The sequence below is a fragment of the Bidens hawaiensis genome, unplaced genomic scaffold (genome assembly GCF_021521415.1).
Source record: "Bidens hawaiensis isolate Kalapana, Puna unplaced genomic scaffold, B.hawaiensis_p1.1 tig00008636_1, whole genome shotgun sequence".
NCBI classification, from domain to species: Eukaryota; Viridiplantae; Streptophyta; class Magnoliopsida; order Asterales; family Asteraceae; genus Bidens; species Bidens hawaiensis.
The window spans coordinates 736,756-756,669 of record NW_027491624.1 but is presented as its reverse complement, the minus strand read 5'-3'; the positions used below and the strand labels follow the sequence as shown (position 1 = coordinate 756,669).

The window sequence follows — 19,914 nt, the reverse complement described above, 5'->3', positions numbered from 1 at the left end:
TTAGCATAATTACATCGTTTACATACATACATACTTATATCATAATTACAAGTGTTAACTTCATAACTGTTTTCTTGAAACTCGTGAAACTCACCAACTCTAGTGGTTGACCCATTTTATACGTGCTTTTCAGGTATGGTACCAAAGTTGGAATAATGTGATGACGTGTTACCCGTCGTGGAACATGCTCGATGCTAAGTGAATAGATGCAAGTTACTAGTAAGGAGAGGGACAATTAATATATAATTTTGTTTGTATCACTTAAACTGTAGACAATGATAGAAGGATGTAATATAATGAAAATTAGTTTGTATTGTTTATTTATAAACAATGTTGTTAATACCAGAGGTGTTTGTTACATTCCCGTTTTACGCTTCCACATTTTGTTAGCCGGGGTGTGACAGGTTGGGCAGTGTCTTGCAATAACATCGCCACTAATGATGAATGTTCGTCGGGTACCGGTGCTAAGCATTTGAGTTATCGATGGGTGGTTGAATGTTAGGCGGCTACCGAGTATGACCACCCCTACCACCCTAAGTCTTATAGCCCAAACTCGTTACATAATGAAATCATGTGATCCAACGGTGCAATCCGTTAAGACATAGATTTGTTTTAAACACGTGAGTATGAACAAAGTAGAAGGACTATTTTTATCTTTTATTTCACACTTTTGGTAACATTTTCAGGATCACTCAAAAATGTATTCCTTCGTTGAAAGAATCCACTCCTAATAATAATAATAAATCAAAGTACAGCGAATCTCCTCTTTACTTCCACACAAGATTATTCTCAATTACTTAAATAAAATCATCAAGTGAGGTCTTTCTGCTGGTCTCAACTGCTGCTTCTTTCACTTTCCGCTAACTCAGATTCATTTCAATTCGATTGTAAGTCACTATCCTTTTATTTTTATCAATTTTCATTCGTTTGCGTTTAAATCCTGTTGATATTATTATTATTATACTGTAGAAGCTGTTTCGATGTATCTAGAGGTTAATTTTAATTGTCGTCGTAGAAGAACCTAACGTTTAGGGTTTATTATTATTATTTTGCGGGATTGATAGTGAAACCCTTGGTTGAATGTTAATATTCCGTGATTTGATTTTAGGTAGAGATATATTACAGCAAATATGTTTCTGTTCACGTTTTTCATTTATGAAACCCTGGGTTGAATGAACAGTTTGGATTTGTAAATTTGACTGGTTAATTAAATTAGTGTAACAAGCCCACTGACATGCCCTAATTTTGTTGGTTCATGTAGGAAAATTTTCCTATGGGTTCGGAAATTTTTGATCCTTGGATTTCTAAAATCCCGACATCGGGTCGGGGCAGGTAATGAAATGCAATAGTCTACAATGACATCAGCACAATAACGGATCCTATAGTTTTATTTACAAGAGGCAAATTTGGTCGAATTAAAAATAAGGTCAAGAAAAATAACAAATGGCGATAAAATAACATTAACGTGTACAATGGTGGATTTCATGACACAATTTTTACAAATGTTTTCCTTAAATCTTTATAGAAGAAAATAGCAAATAAATAATCCGTACAAACATACGAGTAACTTTGATAGTTTCTAAGAAAGTTTGTTAATCATTCTAACTTGATTAACAAACATATAATAAACAGAATTAAGCATAAACAAATAATAATTAATTAGAAAAATTAAAGAAGAATTAAGTACTTCAGGATCGAACATGCGACCTACTAGGACGGAAAGCACGGCCTTACCAACAGACCAGTATTGAATTTTGTTATTGTCTTTCGCTGATAAATTAATGGGTCCAGTCTTTAAAAACCTATGGGTTCGCTTGGCTTTCAATAATGTAAAAGTTTTACATATAAAAAGCAAAAAAACTATGGGTTCGCTTGACCCGGTCTCTTTTAAATAGTTCCGTCCCTGTTCATGTTTTAGCTTGTGCACTAAGCTTTCACAACCATAGCTGCCAAAGGCGCACTCGGGGCGCAAAGGGTGAGCCTTGGGCCTGGGTGCGAGGTGCTTAATAAGCGAGGGCCCGAGATAGCATAAGCATATGATTTTTTGGGGTTTTAGACATGTTTTAGGCGTGTTTAAGGATAGTTTAGGATGGTTTCATACCTTCATGTTTATGGATGTTTCAGTCCAAATTCGCGGAGTTTTCAGCTTTTGTCCGGAATCTCACCGGAATTTGACCAAAATCTGGCTGGAATCTTACCCGAAGGTCGCTGGATCATCTGGATGGCAGCAATCTGCTTCCCCTGTGCCTTACCCTGCCTGAGGGCCTAGGCGCGCCCGAAGGGATTTTGACAATATAGTTTATAATCACTGTAATATTTTGTAACACGGTTAAGTGATTATGTTTCTTTTCTTGTTAAGCTTGATCTGTATGTTATTGTGATACCTGTATGTTGATGATGCATATTTATTAGTAACTAATAAACTCTAAATGATCCCTAGTTGTTTATGATTTGTGGTTATGTTGGATAAAATTGTTTTTAGTTGTTTTGAGTGTTTGAATGTAAGAATAAGTGCAGAAATTTTGAACTCAAAATGAAATAAATAAAATGTTACTGCTTGGGAAAGAATGAAGTAAATTGTAATTATTTAAAGAAAATATTTTGAAGGATTGACTAACCAAAGATGTGTACTTTTATTAGCTGTCATATTTAATCACAATCTGCTTTGTAAATGGTAAATGATTTGAAATCAAGATGTAGACCTTATGATTTAGCAATTCATGTCTTAGTACTTATTCTGCATGCTTAGTACAAATTGTGAAAGTATAAAAGGCTAGTCGTATATTTAAATTCAACAAATACATGTGCATTTAACTTATTAAGTGTCGATTCTGAAGCATTCCATACTTTACTGTTAAAATATTCAACTCCCAAATTTCGTTTATGCATGTGCATGTGTGCATCAATTTTTTGTTTTTCTAGGTTATCAGTAACAATGAATTCAATATATTGATACTAATAGCTAATCACAAATATGTCCTTGGCTATTTTAAGTTTACTTCTATGCCTTTTTGTATGTATACTTCTTCAAAAACATGTGAATGAGTATGTATCCATGGTGTACAACTTATCATAAGAATCACATTATTGCATCTACCTAAATATCATCATGCATTTTGATTCACAGATTTTCTGTTTAAGCTGTTTATGCTACTGTTGTGAAGCCATGATAAAGGAAAATGACGGTTCTGTTCCCGTTACACACACGGGACGAGTCCGGCGCCGTAGAGGTTCAAATGAGGTACCGGATATTGTAAAATTTCTTACAGTCGTCGTAAAATATATTACAAACATGTGGTTATGTTTTATTTTCATGAGTCTTAGGTTCCAGCTGATGTTGACCAGTCAAATGGAACCAAGTTGCTGGCAAATGATCAAAATAAGTATAAATCAATGTCGGTGCGTGCATATTCAACTATTTGGATGATTGGTGGTTTTATATTTGTTGTCTACATGGGCCATCTTTATATTTGGGCCATGATTGTCATAATACAAATCTTCATGGCAAAAGAGCTTTTTAATCTGTTAAGAAAAGCACATGAAGACAAGCAGCTTCCTGGATTCAGGCTATTAAACTGGTACACAAATGACATTCTATTAAATAATAAAGTTTTTAATCATATCCATTGATAATGACATTCTATTAAATAATAAAGTTTTTAATCATATCCATTCATATCAGGCATATCTTCTTCACGGCGATGTTATTTGTATATGGTCGGATTCTTAGTCAACGGCTGGTCAACACGGTTACAACAGACAAGTTTTGGTATAAACTTGTGGGAAACCTGATTAAATATCATATGGTTACCTGTTATTTCTTGTATATAACAGGTTTGTCATTTCTGCAATTGTAACGTTTTAGTTCTTTTTTTAATGTTATGATTGAACTTTAAACTCTATTTTACATTGGTTAAGGTTTCGTGTGGTTCATCCTCTCATTAAAAAAGAAGTTGTACAAGTATCAATTTGGCCAATACGCTTGGACACATATGATCCTTATTGTGGTTTTCACTCAGTCTTCCTTCACAGTTGCCAACATTTTTGAAGGAATTTTCTGGTATTATAATCTTGACCCCTTGCATTTTATAAAACAGCCATGTATACCTTATCGTTTTGCTAGTTTAAAATGAATTCACACCGTTACAAGCTCATAATACTCTTTGCAAGAATAAACTAAAGGTGGACACAGTCTGTAAACGAACCGAACGAACACGAATGAGGCATGTTTGTGTTCGTCCGTTTAACTTTAACCGAACAAATGATCAAACACGGACAGTTAAATGAGCGTGGTTTTATTGTTTGTGTTTGTTTATTAAGAAAATGAGCACGTCCATGTTTGTTCATTAATAGTATTCACGAAAGGTTCACTAACGTAAAGTTGTAAACGAACAAATATAACTGAACATAGATGAAAGAATATAAACGAACATAACCGAGCAAACACCAATTCAAGGTAAACATGAATATCAGTCTGTTGGGTCTAAAACACTAATAAAGCTAGACTAAATTATAATTTGTGATATTTTAATTTAACAAAACTAAATTAAATTGTAATGGGCTTAACAATTTAAATGAATACATAAACGAACAAAGTTAAAACAAATGTAAACTGATGAACATTAGCTGACGTAGCAAACATAAATGAACGGGCTAGACACGCGTTCATGTTCGTTCGTTTTACTAAATGAACAAAAAGTTTTGTTCATGTTCATTCATGTACTAATTAAATGAACTTCCTACTGAATGGTTCCCGAACGGTTCACTGAATGTTCGGTTCGTTTACAATCCTATAGGCAGGTGGCAATATCCAACCACTTTACTTATAAACAGGGTTTTATGGGTTGTGTTTTATCTTAAACGGTCATATGAAAACAGGGCAATTTTGTAAATGGTGCAGGTTCCTTCTACCAGCATCCTTGATTGTCATCAATGATATTGCTGCTTACATATTTGGCTTTTTCTTTGGAAAAACTCCATTGATTAAGTTATCCCCTAAAAAGACATGGGAGGGATTCATTGGTGCGTCAGTTACAACCATCATATCTGCCTTTGTGGTGAGCACAAACATGATATTTCATGTGAATTTGACTGATAAGTTGAGTTACTATGTTTTGATCATTCATTTGTGTGATCTTGATTTTCTACAGCTTGCTAATATTTTTGGTCGCTTCCAGTGGTTGACTTGCCCTAGAAAGGTGATATATCACTATCTTAATTCTTAACTAGCCTAAATATTATTATTATTATTATTATTATTATTATTATTGTTATTATTGTTACCTGTTTTTTTTTTTTTTTTTTTTTGGCTTGCGTAGATAATAACTTAACAGGATTGTGATTCAGGATCTATCAACTGGTTGGCTTCAGTGTGACCCTGATCCTCTATTCAAACCAGAAAACCTTCGCTTTACCTGGATGGCTTCCTGAATGGGTAATTAAGTAATTTTCAAGTTTAAGTATCCTTGTTTCATCTAACTATAGATATTACGGAAACAAGTCAAATGGGTTGAGCGGGCCAAAAGGGTTTAAATTAGTTATAAATGTACTCAAAAGATATAAATCTTTTAACTCGATTAAATATAGATTTTAAGTTATTAGTTTTAATGTTCATTGTATACTTTTGCAGTTTCCATGGACAGAGATTCAAATTCTGCCAGTGCAATGGCATGCATTAGGACTTGGACTTTTTGCTTCAATTATTGCACCTTTTGGTGGCTTCTTTGCTAGTGGTTTCAAAAGAGCTTTTAACATCAAGGTGCATACATACAGATATACCACTCAAATAGTAATTAGTTTTCATGAGTTTCTCAAATATTTAGCATTCATTTTGTTTTAGGATTTTGGCGATAGTATTCCTGGACATGGTGGGATGACAGACAGAATGGACTGCCAGGTCAGGAAAATGAAAATATTACTTTATTTCTTCAAATAAATCATGTCAAATAATTGACATAATGAAATGTTTGTTATTTTGAACTCCCGTAACTCGGGCCACAGATGGTGATGGCCGTGTTTGCATACATCTATCACCAATCATTTATTGTAGCTCAAAGTGTATCTCTTGGAATGATTTTAGACCAGGTATGTTGCCCTACCTTAACCGTCTTCTAAAACTGTTTCATTAAATCAAAATCTCGGGTTCAAGATTTTGAATTTTTTGTTTCAGATTGTAATGAATTTGTCATACGAAGAACAAAGAGAACTGTACTCGAAACTTGGACAGATCCTCAAGGACCGAGAGTTTGGAGAATCATGAATGAGATCATCACGGATTGACTAGTTATGCGAGTGAGTCATGAATGGGGTGTGTTTGTATTTTTTGTCCAGACTGTTGTGACTTGGATTATTTTTTAGAATTGTTAGACATGTACTTGTTGTACAGTGGTCAACTCCTTTGACTTTATGTTCTTTGGTTAGAACTATAAGCTTGTTGTAATCTACATATTGAAACATCATAAGTGCAAATAAGCTCATTATCTTTATGGTAGGTAAAATTAGAAAATAGCATAAATGGGACAAATGAGTTAACATTATAAAGTAGATGGCTAATAACATTTCATTTAGTTTTCATGATTGCCGATTGAGGTCATAAAAGAAACAATATGTTATGTGAGGTAACGTTAAAGATATTACAATTTGTTGTCATGATGACATATATATTAATTATATTCTTGTCTGTGTTACCACTCTGTTTTTTAATCTCACTAATTGAGATGTGTTTTTAATTAGGTTCTTGTTTAGAGCATTCTTAGCCTATTCCCTATATTGTTGTGAGAGAGTTTTGTAAATTTATTGTATGGTTATGAGTGGCTGTGAGTAAAGGAAAGATAAAATGTTATATAGAAAGTTAAATTTGAGGTTTTACTGTTAACATCGTATATTTTTTTAATATTTTCTGAAAGTATTGTAAGTGATGAAAGAGAAAAGATAATAATGAATGTATTATGTAATTGAATAGGAGAGAGAAAATACTGTGATTTTTTGTGTAATTGTATGATATATATAAATATATGGTAGGAAATTAGCTAGGAATGCTCTAATGTCTAATATTTCAAGCTCATTTAAAGTTAAAAATGTGCTAATTTGTTTTGTCAGCATTGATTTGTTGTGTTATGAAGTGATCATAAAGTTTTTTTTGTAATTGTTTCAAAGCTTATCAAGGTTTAATGTTGGTTTATGACCTGCATGTTGATAGGCATAACGGCTATTCTAAATTTTATGTGTTCTTAGCGAATTTGGTCTACATGTGCCCTCAAAACATATATGAAATTTCTTATTTTGGTTTATGGTTTTCTTTAAAAAATAAAAGCTTTTTAAATGATAATTTCTTATAAAGAAATGAATTATGGTTTGTGGTTAAACTTGTTTCTTGTGTTTGGTTATTGAATTGCGGAGGATGTTAAAATATGTAGTACAGTTCAATATCAAACACATATATTAGTCGAAGGGTAGACTAGAGTCAGGGTTTGCGACATGGGCTTATTAGTATTAATGGTTTCTTTGCATATATACTCTTATAACTTATTTTTTTTGAATGTATTAGATAAAACCTACAAGTTCACCAACCCGTTTGGTTGACCGTTTTTATCCATGTTTTTCAGGTCAAGAATAAATGTAAGTATGATTACGTGTAATAAGCTTTGAAGGGATGTTGAAGATTTAGAATAGTTTTGTAATGTAAAATATGGCTTAGAGCCCCCAATTTGTAACCGTTACGTTTTAGTATTATAATAAAATATGTGTGTGCGTGTGTTTATCTTTATAAGCATACGCGATGATATCTTGTTTCTTCACGCCTCATGTTTCCGTTTTAGCGGGGTGTGACATAATATATTAAAATCTAAATTAAAATTAATTTATACATTGAACCTTGAACTTTGAAATGTTTTATAATTGGAATAAAATTAATATGTTTGGTTTCAAATTATACACGAATTAATTTGAGAATTGCTTGAACATTAACACACGGAGTTTTATTAATTAATCGAAAATAACAGCAAACTAATGAACGGAAACTTCAATCGTCGGGAAATATTTTATTAATAATATTAATAATAAATAATAATAAAATACATCGGAACGACCCAACAGGTAGTGTTAACGAATTCAAATACAAATACGAATAGAAATAAAAATTGAAGAATGTCACAATACACTCAAATAATCATCTGACATGTATATATGTGTGTGTGTGTGTGTGTGTGTGTATTAACATAGAGCCATGTCACAAACATAGAAGGAAATTAGGTTGCTGATATGAAACATGAATGCCCGCCTCCATGACTCGTTATCCCCATCTAAACGATCCCATTTTTATTTTTCATTTGTAAAACATTTGATAAGAAAACTTTTGAAAAGCTCAAGAACTGACCATGACCCTATAACTTGAGCATTAATAACAATAATTAACAATTTACAACTTTGGCTTTCGTGCAAACTCAAGCTACTCTAAAGCAATAAACATTTTCATTTTTTTTATCACTTTTTCAAAACTAATACTTTTCGCGTCCCCACACTTAAACTTTACATTGTCCATAATATACATTTTCGTTTTAAAATCAAGTGTGTTACACAAGTACTTCATGCCGTTTCAACCAAAACATTTCTAACCAAAATAGGAAACCTAAACACGACATAACATAACCTAACTAAACCACTTCACCCCAAGATCTAGCAAAATTAAAATTGTTTTAACAACCAATGCAAAGGAAAGAAACACATGGACCTGATTTGAATCCCTCTTGTTGAACAGGCCCGCCTGATGAGTATTGTTACGTCCTTGGCCCGCACTCCTTGAACTATAATATGATGATCTATGCTCCAACTAGCTTGATTGACCCATCATGAACTTCTCCACACTTGGGATTTACTATGGTTGCTATAGACAAACAAAAATTAACACACAAAAAGGAAAAAGAAAAAAAAAACGAAATAAAGCAAAACAAAATAAAAGGCCGGGTTGCCTCCCGGTTAGTGTGAAGTTTTGTTAAGATCTTTAGCCGGACCGCTACCTCATGTTGCAATTAAGGTACGTGGTCTAATGGAGTGCTTACCTTCCTCCACCTCATTTGGTGTGCTTCTCCAGCACTCTGGTAACTTCTTCACGTTATTCCACCTAGGCCCAAAACACGCCAACCTTTTTTGTTCATTCTTGAACCCCGGTGGTTTCTTTACTTTCTCTTTCTTTGGTGGTTTCTTTTGCTTGTTTCATCCTTCTCCTTATTAACCACAATTTCCATCACAGTTTTGATGCCATCTGTTGAACTTACCAACTCCCCAATCTGAATCTCCACCACATTCAACTCTTCTTTCTCCTTCGCCCACTTCAACCTGCCAAACACACAATCTTCCTCTTTGGTGTCACCCTCGCTTGCACGAGGAAGACACTTGTTAGTAACGCGTGACCTAAAATATTTATTTTCAAAAGAATAATCATAATATATTTAAAATTAACTTACAGTTACCAAAGGTCATGCAAAATGTTTCGTCTGGGTAGTTGATCTGAGCATTTGATGTCGCCAAAACGGTCTCCCCAATATTACCCAGGTTTCTTCTTCCTCCTCTGATGGTTCATAATCAAGCACTAAGAAATTATCAGTGTAGTAAAAATACCCAACCTACATGTACTTCAACACCAATCAACTTCCCTAGGGGCGTCTTCATGAGAAATTCGCTACCACCAATGTGGTGTCAGCTTCTTGCAAGGGACCAAATAAGACTTATCATATATGCTTCCCAGTAGAACGCATACACTTGCACCAAAATAAAAAACTTCCTTGGTGGCCATGAACTCCCCCATCTGAATGGGAATAAGTGGTGTCCCTATTTCAACTTCTTCAACCGTGTCTTTCTCTTCATTATCTTCAATGGTGATGGCATTAACACGTGCATTTTTGGAATTGGATGAACTGCTGCTTTGTTGATTCGGGTTCTTCCTCGTGTCACTCGGGAGACGTCCAGAATCATTCCTTAGTTTGGCCTCCTCTTTTGCCACTCGACTAATCTGATTTTCTCTCACTACATTTGCCTATCTACAATCTCCTTATCCTTCCTGTACTCTTGCTGACCTTCCAGAAAAAATGTTATCAATGCATCTAACATGGTAGTCATGTCATCTTAACCTGATGACCCACTTTGTTTATTACCCTAATTATATCCATCCCGGTTAGTGTAACCTTGGCTATTATTATGCCGATACAAGCCCGTTTGGTAACCACTCGAATTATAGTTTTGCTGCTTCTGACCAGACTGGCAACTTGTTTTTGGTGAGTTTCCTTGAAAGTACTGGTTTGACTGGGTATTGGCATTCCTGCATCTAAAGTTAGGATGGTTTTTGAGGCCTGGATGATAGGTGTTTGAGTTTATGTTGTTGTTGTTATATCTCCTCTCATCCTAAATTAAGTTGACCTCTTCTTCATCATAAACAACCCCATCTGTAGTCAGATCATGCCTTAGCTCCCCACATTGTTCACAAATTAGGAATGTTTTTCCCATTTGGTTATTCAGTTTCGCATCAGTTACCGTTAACTTCTCTAGTTTCTTTTCCAATTGAGTCATTCGGTTTTCAGGCACAGTATTATCCACTACTTTTACCACTGACCTTTTTACCATCCTGTTTGACAGAGCTTGTCGTTTAGAGTTGATGACATGTCTTTCCAAATGCCTCCGGTCCACATTTTCATCATTAGTTAAGAATGATCCATTTGCGGTGGACTGAAGATTCCAAACATCATCATTCGAAAGACAGTCATGAAATGGCTTTCTCAATTCTCACTGAGCAATCCCGTGATATGGGAAGTTCTCAACAATAGCTTAAACCTTTGAAATGTCTCGTAAAAGGTTTCACCCGACTGTTGTTGAAAATTTCTGATGGAATTTCTTACCTTAGATGTTCTTTGAGCTGTGTAGTACTCATCTAGGAATTGTTTTTTTAAGTCATACCATGTACAAATGCTCACTGATGGTAATGATAAGAACCGTTGCTTGGCTGCACCCTTCAAACTAAACTGAAGCACTACTAACTTGACCTCATCTGATGTAAACCCATCACTATAGATGATGGCACAAATAGAGTTAAAATCACTCAGATGCAAATAAGGTTCTTCACTTTCCTTGCAATGAAATGCCGGTAACCCGGTCAAGCTAGGTTGTCTTATCGAAAAAGTTCGCCCATTCCTCATCGGGATGATCAGAAGAGGGTTGGTCGCCACTTGTGGAATATAAAGTGACTTCGAAACCCTTGGACCGGTGGTTGAATGCAGGCTCGGGGAAACCCATCTTCATAATCGTTAAATTGAGCTGGTGGTCCTCTGTTTATCGGTAATCTGGGTGCTTGTTGCTGTTGGTTATACTAGTACTGGTTCTTATTTTGTTGATGGTTCTGGTTTTGTCGAGGTGGTTGATTATTTTTCCGGTATTGATTCTGGTTCTGCGGATGAAATTCCCACTGATCATCTTCATTATCCTCTTCATCTTCGTCCTCATTAAACTCATTCCATTCATCCCCCTCCTTCCATTCATCAACCCTCTACATTCTCGGACCATCCCAATTTCCGTTATTTTTGAATCCACTTAATCTTAATGAAAAATTGGAGATGATCTTGTAGATCTGTTATCTTGATGCTCAAAATTGGGAAAATCATGAGTTGCATTTTGATTAACTGGTGGTCTTGGAATCCAGTTACTAGCTCGACATTGGCTTTGATTTGGATTTTGGTGTTGGTTATTTGGGGGAGGTGGTGGCATCCTTTGGTTAAATGGGTGTTTATGGTTTTGTGGGTAATTTTCAGGTTCGTCTTGATCATTGCGGACCCCATGGTGTTCGTTTTGACTCAAGCCTGCTATTCTCTGAGCTACTCAGTTTCTTTTTGCGGTTTTTTAAATTTTTGAGTCAAGGAAAAGAGGCTCCTTGTTCTTTGATTTCCTAGTCTGTATGCACTTGAAAGACTACCTGCACACAAAACAAAGAAACTTCATGTAAAACTAACAAAAATGAAAACGAAAAGAAATTACAGAAAGTAAACAAAAATGGTTGGTGCATATTCGTTGTGACAACAGCTTAATAGATATAGGTTGCGCTTGTTTATAATGTAAGTGGTTATATTATGTTAATGTTTTATAGTTAGGCGAACTTGAGTGGGCCAGCGAACTTGTTAAGCGAACTTAACAGGTTTGGCTAGACCAAAGCGCAGGCCCAAGCCCAGCGAACATGTCATGTATATAAATTACATATTATGTAGGGTTTTTGGTTATACATAAAAAATATCAAAGCCACCGATTTCGTTCTAGGAGTTGGTTGTGTTTTCCATAGACGAACATACCGTGTTCGTGATTGGCGTTCTAGTATTGATTGTAATAGTCGCTATAATCAATAAAAGAAGAGAATACTGAAAGTGATCGTGTTCATGTTCTTATTATACTCATTATTACTCGTTGTTGTTAATCAAGGGGATTCCGCACCCTTGATAGATCGATTCAGTCTTGCCAAGATCCGGCTAGGGAACTACAAAAATATTGAACTAGCCCTTTACGCTTTGATTCCCCGGAAATGACGGTATTTTTTATGTAGATGTCGTGCTCTAATAAAAAACAAAGTAATTAATATCTTAATCACCTATAATTAGTATGAGTAAGTAAGTTCGTCTCTATAAGGAATCAATGGAAAGTGCAATTCATGTTGTTTGTTTACTAATTAGTTATACTATGTGGGCAAGCAATGTCAAGCAGTTTAAATGATTTTTTTGTAAAACTATTTGAGAAAATGGTGGCAACACTTCAGGTTCAGGTAATGTAATAAACTAAACAATTATAACTTCTATCAGATGGATGACATGACTTGTCAGTTTAGATCGATAAGTAATTACTAGACACGGTAGTTTGATCGTGATGATTCACAGAACCTAATCCGTTGAATTAACACAATGGAACTCAGTCTACCTAATTACCAATTCGTTAGTATAAAACTCCTCATAAATCAATGATTAAAGGTAAATGGTTCATGACTATAAGAACTTAATTCTGAATGTTTATGAACACAAAGTAATCAATTAATGATATACGGGAATCCTAAAAAATCAACTGTTTAATCAACTCAAATAAACTTAAAGGTTTAATTAAACGAAAACCTAATCAAAACTCAATCCACACACATAGATAGAAATCACAAAATCTTAAGTTCATACAAAACCTTACATCTGAAGTGGCCACAAAAGGTTTAGCCTTACCTATGCATCATGATTAGCTTGATTGTTGGTTGGAATCTTGAATTCATGGAAGATATAATGATCTGGAGGTGTTGGTTTGAAGAAGAATAGCTCCAAAATCGTCCAAAGCTGCTACCTGCTAGGGTATGAAGACATTAAGACCTATGGTGAAACCGGACCTTGAATATAGAATAAAACTGACAAAATCCAATTTCACGCATCCAGTGTGCCATAAGCTACAGCCCTGCCGTAAGCTACAGTGGTCAAAGTGTCCTTACGACATTCAACCTCTAGTTTATGGTGTTCTTTTATGCCCATCCAAGACCGTAAGTTATGGTAGGGTCGTAAGCTATATCAATCCCTTCACTCAAATATTTTTTTTTTTCATTTTCTGGATGCACATAAGTCGTTATGATCCCCCAGTTGCTTTCCTTCATCTTCTCTTTGTAGGGTAAATATAATACGCTTACCTATTAGATAGTATTTCAATTTAACTTGTCATTTCATTTAGCTTTCGCTTAATTATTGTATAGGCATGATGCCCTTTTGGTTCTAACAAGCCCAATGGGCAAGTCCGTTTGGGTCCATTAATGGAAAATCTATGAGGCATGAAGTTCCCTACAAAAGGGACACTATTCACCCCATAACCTCTTTGGACATCTTGAGCACACTCTTAACTTTCTCTCTCTTTCTCTTTCTCTCTCTCTCTACGGTTTGCGAAAACTCGATCCAAGATCCGAGTGTTATTGGTGATTTCCGTTCACCTTTAGCACGGATTGATCTGAAACATTGTTGGGAGATCCATCCAGGAATCTACAGGCTTCACTCTTCACCATCTTGAATGCTCCAAAGTTAGCTCCTTTAAGCTCCGAACACCTTCAATCATAAAAGCAATCAAAGTAATCATGTTCGATATAAGCAAACTAAATTATACGATATTAAACATTAAAACCGATTCTTTACCCACTCATCACCCATTACCCACACAAACAAACAAAAACCCACTATTCTTCTTCATTCCCTACATGCAACAATGGAACAAACCAACAACAAAAATTTTATAACGAGAAAAAAAAAAGTGAATTAAATGTTGAATGGCCAAACAAATGCTATCGGGTATTAGCACCCGGAAACACTACCCATAAAGGAGTTTCGGGGTGGGTGGCGATATGTACCATGAGCAGGCCTGTTCAAAAATGGATATCCGAATCTTTCGGATAGTGAAAAAAAATCACTATCCGAATCCGAATCTGAATCCGAAATTTCGGATATCCGAAAAAACAAACAAACCTACTTTAATAATAAAACCAATACATCATCTCATAAATTCAAGTTTCCAAATCCGACAAACCAAACATAAAACAACCAAATAACACACAATTCATTCCATAATCCAACAAACCAAACATAAACCAAAGCATAAAACAAGCAAATAACAAATCAGTACTTGAAAAGTGTGGAAGATGATTTGAGTCTGGTCTGACAAAGAGGGTGGAGCCGTGGAGGAGCGTTTGAGTCTAGTCTGACAAAGAGGGTGGAGGGCCGATGGAGGAGGGTAGACAGCCGGAGGAGGTGGACGGACGGAGGAGGAGGCGATCTAGGGTTTGAAAAATACAAGAGTAGTCAAGAATGAAAAGAGGCATATATTATGATTTATGAAAATAGATATGGGGATTTGTAATATAAAATAAAAATAAAAAATATTAAAATTATAATATTGGATAGTTCGGATATCCGAACTATCCGAAAAATCTAAAAACTGATATCCGAATCCGAATCCGAATTTTCAGATATCCGGATTCGGATATCCGAATTTTCGGATATCTGAAAAATCGGATAGTTCAGATTCGGATAGTCGGATACAGATTCGGATAGTTTTGAGTACTCATGGTACCCGAGACCTTTACTCGCAGCCCACCACCTCCACCCTAACAAATTAACATTATTAAATTTTATAGGTTTAAATAATACAATATATTGTTCATAAGGGAGTTACTCGAGCCAAATCAACTCGAATTAATACAATATATTGTTCATAAGGGAGTTACTCGAGCCAAATCAACTCTAATTTTTATACGAGTGTTCTATCTTCGGGTTGAACTTGGCTCTTTTACTGAAGCTCAGCCATCTCAAGCCAACTAACAAGTTAATAACATATACGAGTTTTCGAAGTACACGTTTAAAAAACCCGATATTTAGTTATGATGAGATCTTGGAAAAAGTTGGAACGTACATTTATAGAAGATAGTGAGTTTGATTTTTGTTTATGATGGAAGAGTTAAGAAAAATTATCAGTTTGATGAATACGGTCAAAATACATGATGAGTTTGAGATTCAACGTACATAGACATGCTTTGAAGGTTCAAAGAACCTGGTCATCCTTTTGTATCACGGTTTTGGTTTTCCACTTCTCAAGTTCAATTAACTAGCAAACAAATAAGACAAAATTGCTAGACTTCTAGAACTGTGAACTTCTTCACCTACTACTTAATTAGACACTTTAGATAGGATGAAGATTACTTTTAATCACGCATTTATCATGTATTCCTAACCGTCTTGGATCAAATATGTTTTCAGTCCTCCATCAACAAATTTTAGAAATTATCATTACAAGCTTTTAAGGTTGTCAATAAGCCAGTCCAAGGGTCCTTCTTAGAGCTCAAGCTATCTATCTAAAGATTGAAATCGACCCGCTTATTATTTATTGAATATTTAGTTATTTTTTATATACACAACTATTTATATGCATAATTATAACAGTAATTATTTATTGAATCTATGTTTTGTACATATTATATCATCAATTTTTTCTCCATGGAATGTATGTTTGCGAGCTTTAGATGTTACTTTTTAAAATACAACCATTTTAGAAAAAAAAAAGAAAAAAGTTAAGTTACCAAAACTCCCTTCTACTTCACAAAAACTGGTATTGTTCGTCATCTTTTTTCAAAGAACTAACACCTATCCCAGAACCAAGAACCTCCTTCAACTGGTATGTCCTAATTACTCACGCTTCCAGAACTTCCAAACATGCATGTAGCAAACAAACACACTGCACACATATATACATACATATAAAGAGTTGGTTTAAGTAGAAAGCATATTTTGTCTGAGTAGCTTGATAAGCAAGTAGACGACACGTACATGATTGGGATTACATTGGGCGCGAGTGGTATTTGCGACCGCTCATATACATGGATTTTTGGCAAGCATTACAACATCGTTAGTTAAGTCGTTAAAACCACACATATTTAACGCATAATACACTATTTAGGCCCACACAACATAAAATTGTGATAAGTGCACGATATAGATGGTATGATCGTACGGTTATATAGCACAATGGTATTGTACATTTTAAATGTCATTAAATCAATATTATACGCTCATTAAAGTTAAAAAATTTCTTGATATTTTGGTATAAATATTTTTTAAGAATAAAGAAATATATATAATGTATTTTGAGGTAAAAAAAAGCAGGTAACATTGATATTATTATATTAAGAAACTTGGTAAAGGCAAAAATACAAAGGAAGTAACAAACAAGAAATGCAAGAAAGATTTATGGTCATACAAAAAATAAAAAATAAAAAACAAAAAAATTCAAAAAAAAAAAACAATAAAAAAATCATAAATCAAGATATAAATAAAAAATGAAAAAAAAAATAAAAACTCGAAAGTTTCCTCCGTCATTCTCATTCCAAAAAAAAAAACCGACGAAAAGAAACAATGCCGAGACCAAAGACACAATAGATCGCAAAATATAAAACAATGTCAAACAAAATTTAACACAATGCTGTGTAATATAGCACAATATCAAGAAAAAAAGACACAATTTCAAGTAAAAAAGATACAATCAATGACGAAAATAAGTATAAAACACAATGATCTTTTCCCTCAACATGGTTTTGTTTTTAACGAGGAAGACGATGAAAACATTTTTATGTTTTTTACTTTTTTCATTTTTTATTAAATTATGAGTTATAATTTTTTTTATTATTTTTTTATAGTTGTTTTAAGGGTTTTTTTTATATTGCTATAAATCCTTTTAACCCTTCTCATGTTTGTCGCTCTTCGTAGAATAACTTAACCATAACAAAATCAACCACTATCATTGATGCCGTCCTATCTTTGGTTAAGACAAGTAATGACAATTTTACAGGTATATAAAAGCTTAATATGTTGACTAGAGGATTGTGTGTATAATTAGTAAATTTGATTTGTTTTTTCAAGTTTTAATTTGAAAGCACGAAATCATAATCAAATCTCCTAAAAATTTTCAATATCACAACTTTTTAACAAAACCAACCCTCAAAATCACATACACTGGGTGAATCAAAAGGAAATATCTGGAGGATCTTTGCGCATTCCATCACCAAATTAGAAAAGTAGAGACATCCCTTTTGTATATAAAACGGATAAAAGAAACATAAAAAGGTTAATTAAAAGACTAAGTAAACAAATAAAACTGTTTTCAATATACAAAGAATGTTTTTTCTTAAAATTGGAACACAAAATATTTAAAAAGAAAAATCAAAACAATCAGGGGTTTACTAACTTAGTAAGAAAAAAAGGGTTTTGGGTATCTTTCCCATTGAATGACCCTAGACGAGAAAATGTCCACATTCATTTAAATCCATACGTATTTAGTCTATAGAGCATATTCATTCGCACGTACACATCTTCTCTCACTCACTCTATATATATTTATATATCACCATTCACCGTAGTGTCAACACCCTTGCACACCCTCTACGGCCGCCAATCTCTTTTATCTCATGTCAACATTTTTAAATCACTTTTAGGCATTCCGGTCATATATTTATAAATCCCAAAATCTTTGAACCTTATCATATTTGTGTCGAATCATTGAAAAATGGGGAGGTTTTGGAGAATGGCAGAAGCATTTGAGGTGGCGGCAAAGGTTAAAGATTGTGACAGCAGCAGCGGCAGCGAACACTCGCCCGAGACAATGATGGATTTGTCTGATTTGGTAAACTCGTTTATAGAGAACGGTAATGGTTTTGCCATTAAAGATTTTGATATGCAGATTAATGAAGAATCCGGTTCAGATGGAATCGATGATGATATGAAGGAGATGAAGGAATCATTAAAGAAATTGCTTCGAGTTGAAAATGATGATGATGATGTGAGATCAAACTTGATATTAAATGTCGAAAAAGCGATAAAAGATAGCTCGACACCACAAACTTTAGGGTTTAATAAAAGACAAGTTATGGCTCGTCTTCGCGACCTAGATCTTGATGCTGGTACGGTTCTGATACCACATTTTCTTTATCTATATATTGTTAATCACCTATATATATTAATAGAAATATACTACCATAACTTATAATATAAAATTAATCAAGTCATATCTTTTTTTATATGATAAAGATAATTGCAATATAAAAACTCTTAACTAATATATTCTATATGACATAGGACTTTGCAAATCAAAGTGGGAAAAGAAAGGGCGGCTTCTAGCTGGCGACCATGAATACATTGATGTTAACATTTGCCAGGCTCGTTACATAATTATCATATCTTTGTTAGATGAGTTCGAGATAGCTAGGCCCACAACTACCTATGCTTCTTTGCTCAAGATTCTTCCCCGAACGGTAGTTTTGAAAGTCGGAGATTTTAAAGAGATAGTGAGGATAATGTCTAGAGCCATAAAGAAGTCGATGAGCCAGATGAAAATGCAGGTGCCACCATGGAGACGAAGGGAGTATGTTCTGGCGAAATGGTTTGGGTCTTACAAACGAACCACAAATGATTTTCCGTCTAAAAAGACACCAGATGTGAACGTGATCAACAAGAAAAGTATCGGGTTTGTATCGATTCCTGATATTTGTTTCAGTAGACGTGAAGAGCAAGTTGCTAGGAAGGATTTTGGCTATAAAATGGGGAATTTAGCCATGGCCATGAATGGAGCAAGCTAAGATATTTTTTGCTCTTTTAGTAGTTATTTTGCTAAATTGTAGTCAAATTATGCAATTGTTTTGATTTTTGGGTGAATCATATATATATCATTGTAAATATTCATGTGAATCATGTGAATCTCATTTTTATTTGTAGTCCCTTAAAAGTTTCTTCTAGTTCATTTTAGTAATTACTTGCTAAAAAGCTAAATGCTTTTTTTTTCTTGAATATCAATTTAAAAACTCAACGTAATGGTGAAGTAAGCATTTGCTTTATAATCCCCACGAATGTGTAAGTAACTGGTTGGTATAAAGTGTAGACAGAAGGAAATAAAAGAAAATTTTAAATAGTAGATTTTGATTACTAACTTGGATTGCACGTTTTATGATGTAGGATAGAAATCTACCATGCATGGTTCTCACAACAAAATTTTACAAATCACAAGTTATTGAAATATCTCAAAAAATATTAACTGAATTATAAAGCATATTACTATTACTAATAAGTATAAAAAAAAACTTTGGTGTCGCTAAGTCTCATTGGGCTACTTTGCGGCACCTTATTGGTCCGCGACATTTTGGTTTTGGTTTTCTTTTTTAATTCTGGTACCTTAACAAACGTAAGGAAAACCGACCGAACGTCAGTTTTGTTTTTGTCTTAGTTCCTATACCGTAACAAACGTGATCGAATCCGACCAAATTCGTGTGGACCCACCATGTTTTGTTTTAATTCTGGTATCGTGACGAACATAACGAAAACCGTCCGAATGCCAATTTTGTTTTTG

At 34.3% G+C, this 19,914-nt stretch overlaps 1 protein-coding gene and 1 pseudogene across 2 annotated transcripts; both read left to right on the top strand.

The window, feature by feature from the left end:
- Positions 1-850: 850 nt before the first annotated feature.
- On the top strand, positions 851-6,442 carry LOC143529676 (phosphatidate cytidylyltransferase 1-like; annotated as a pseudogene). Its single transcript, XR_013134709.1, has 12 exons — positions 851-887; positions 3,128-3,241; positions 3,325-3,578; positions 3,683-3,834; positions 3,919-4,060; positions 4,901-5,057; positions 5,151-5,198; positions 5,347-5,434; positions 5,630-5,758; positions 5,840-5,896; positions 6,001-6,084; positions 6,170-6,442. The product of XR_013134709.1 is annotated as a phosphatidate cytidylyltransferase 1-like (transcript).
- Positions 6,443-17,971: 11,529 nt separating this feature from the next.
- On the top strand, positions 17,972-19,297 carry LOC143529672 (uncharacterized). The gene is made up of 2 exons (XM_077025414.1): positions 17,972-18,475; positions 18,651-19,297. Exons 1-2 carry the CDS (start codon positions 18,082-18,084, stop codon positions 19,148-19,150), a joined length of 894 nt encoding a protein of 297 aa, XP_076881529.1. The 5' UTR covers positions 17,972-18,081; the 3' UTR covers positions 19,151-19,297.
- The last annotated feature ends 617 nt before the right edge of the window (positions 19,298-19,914 follow it).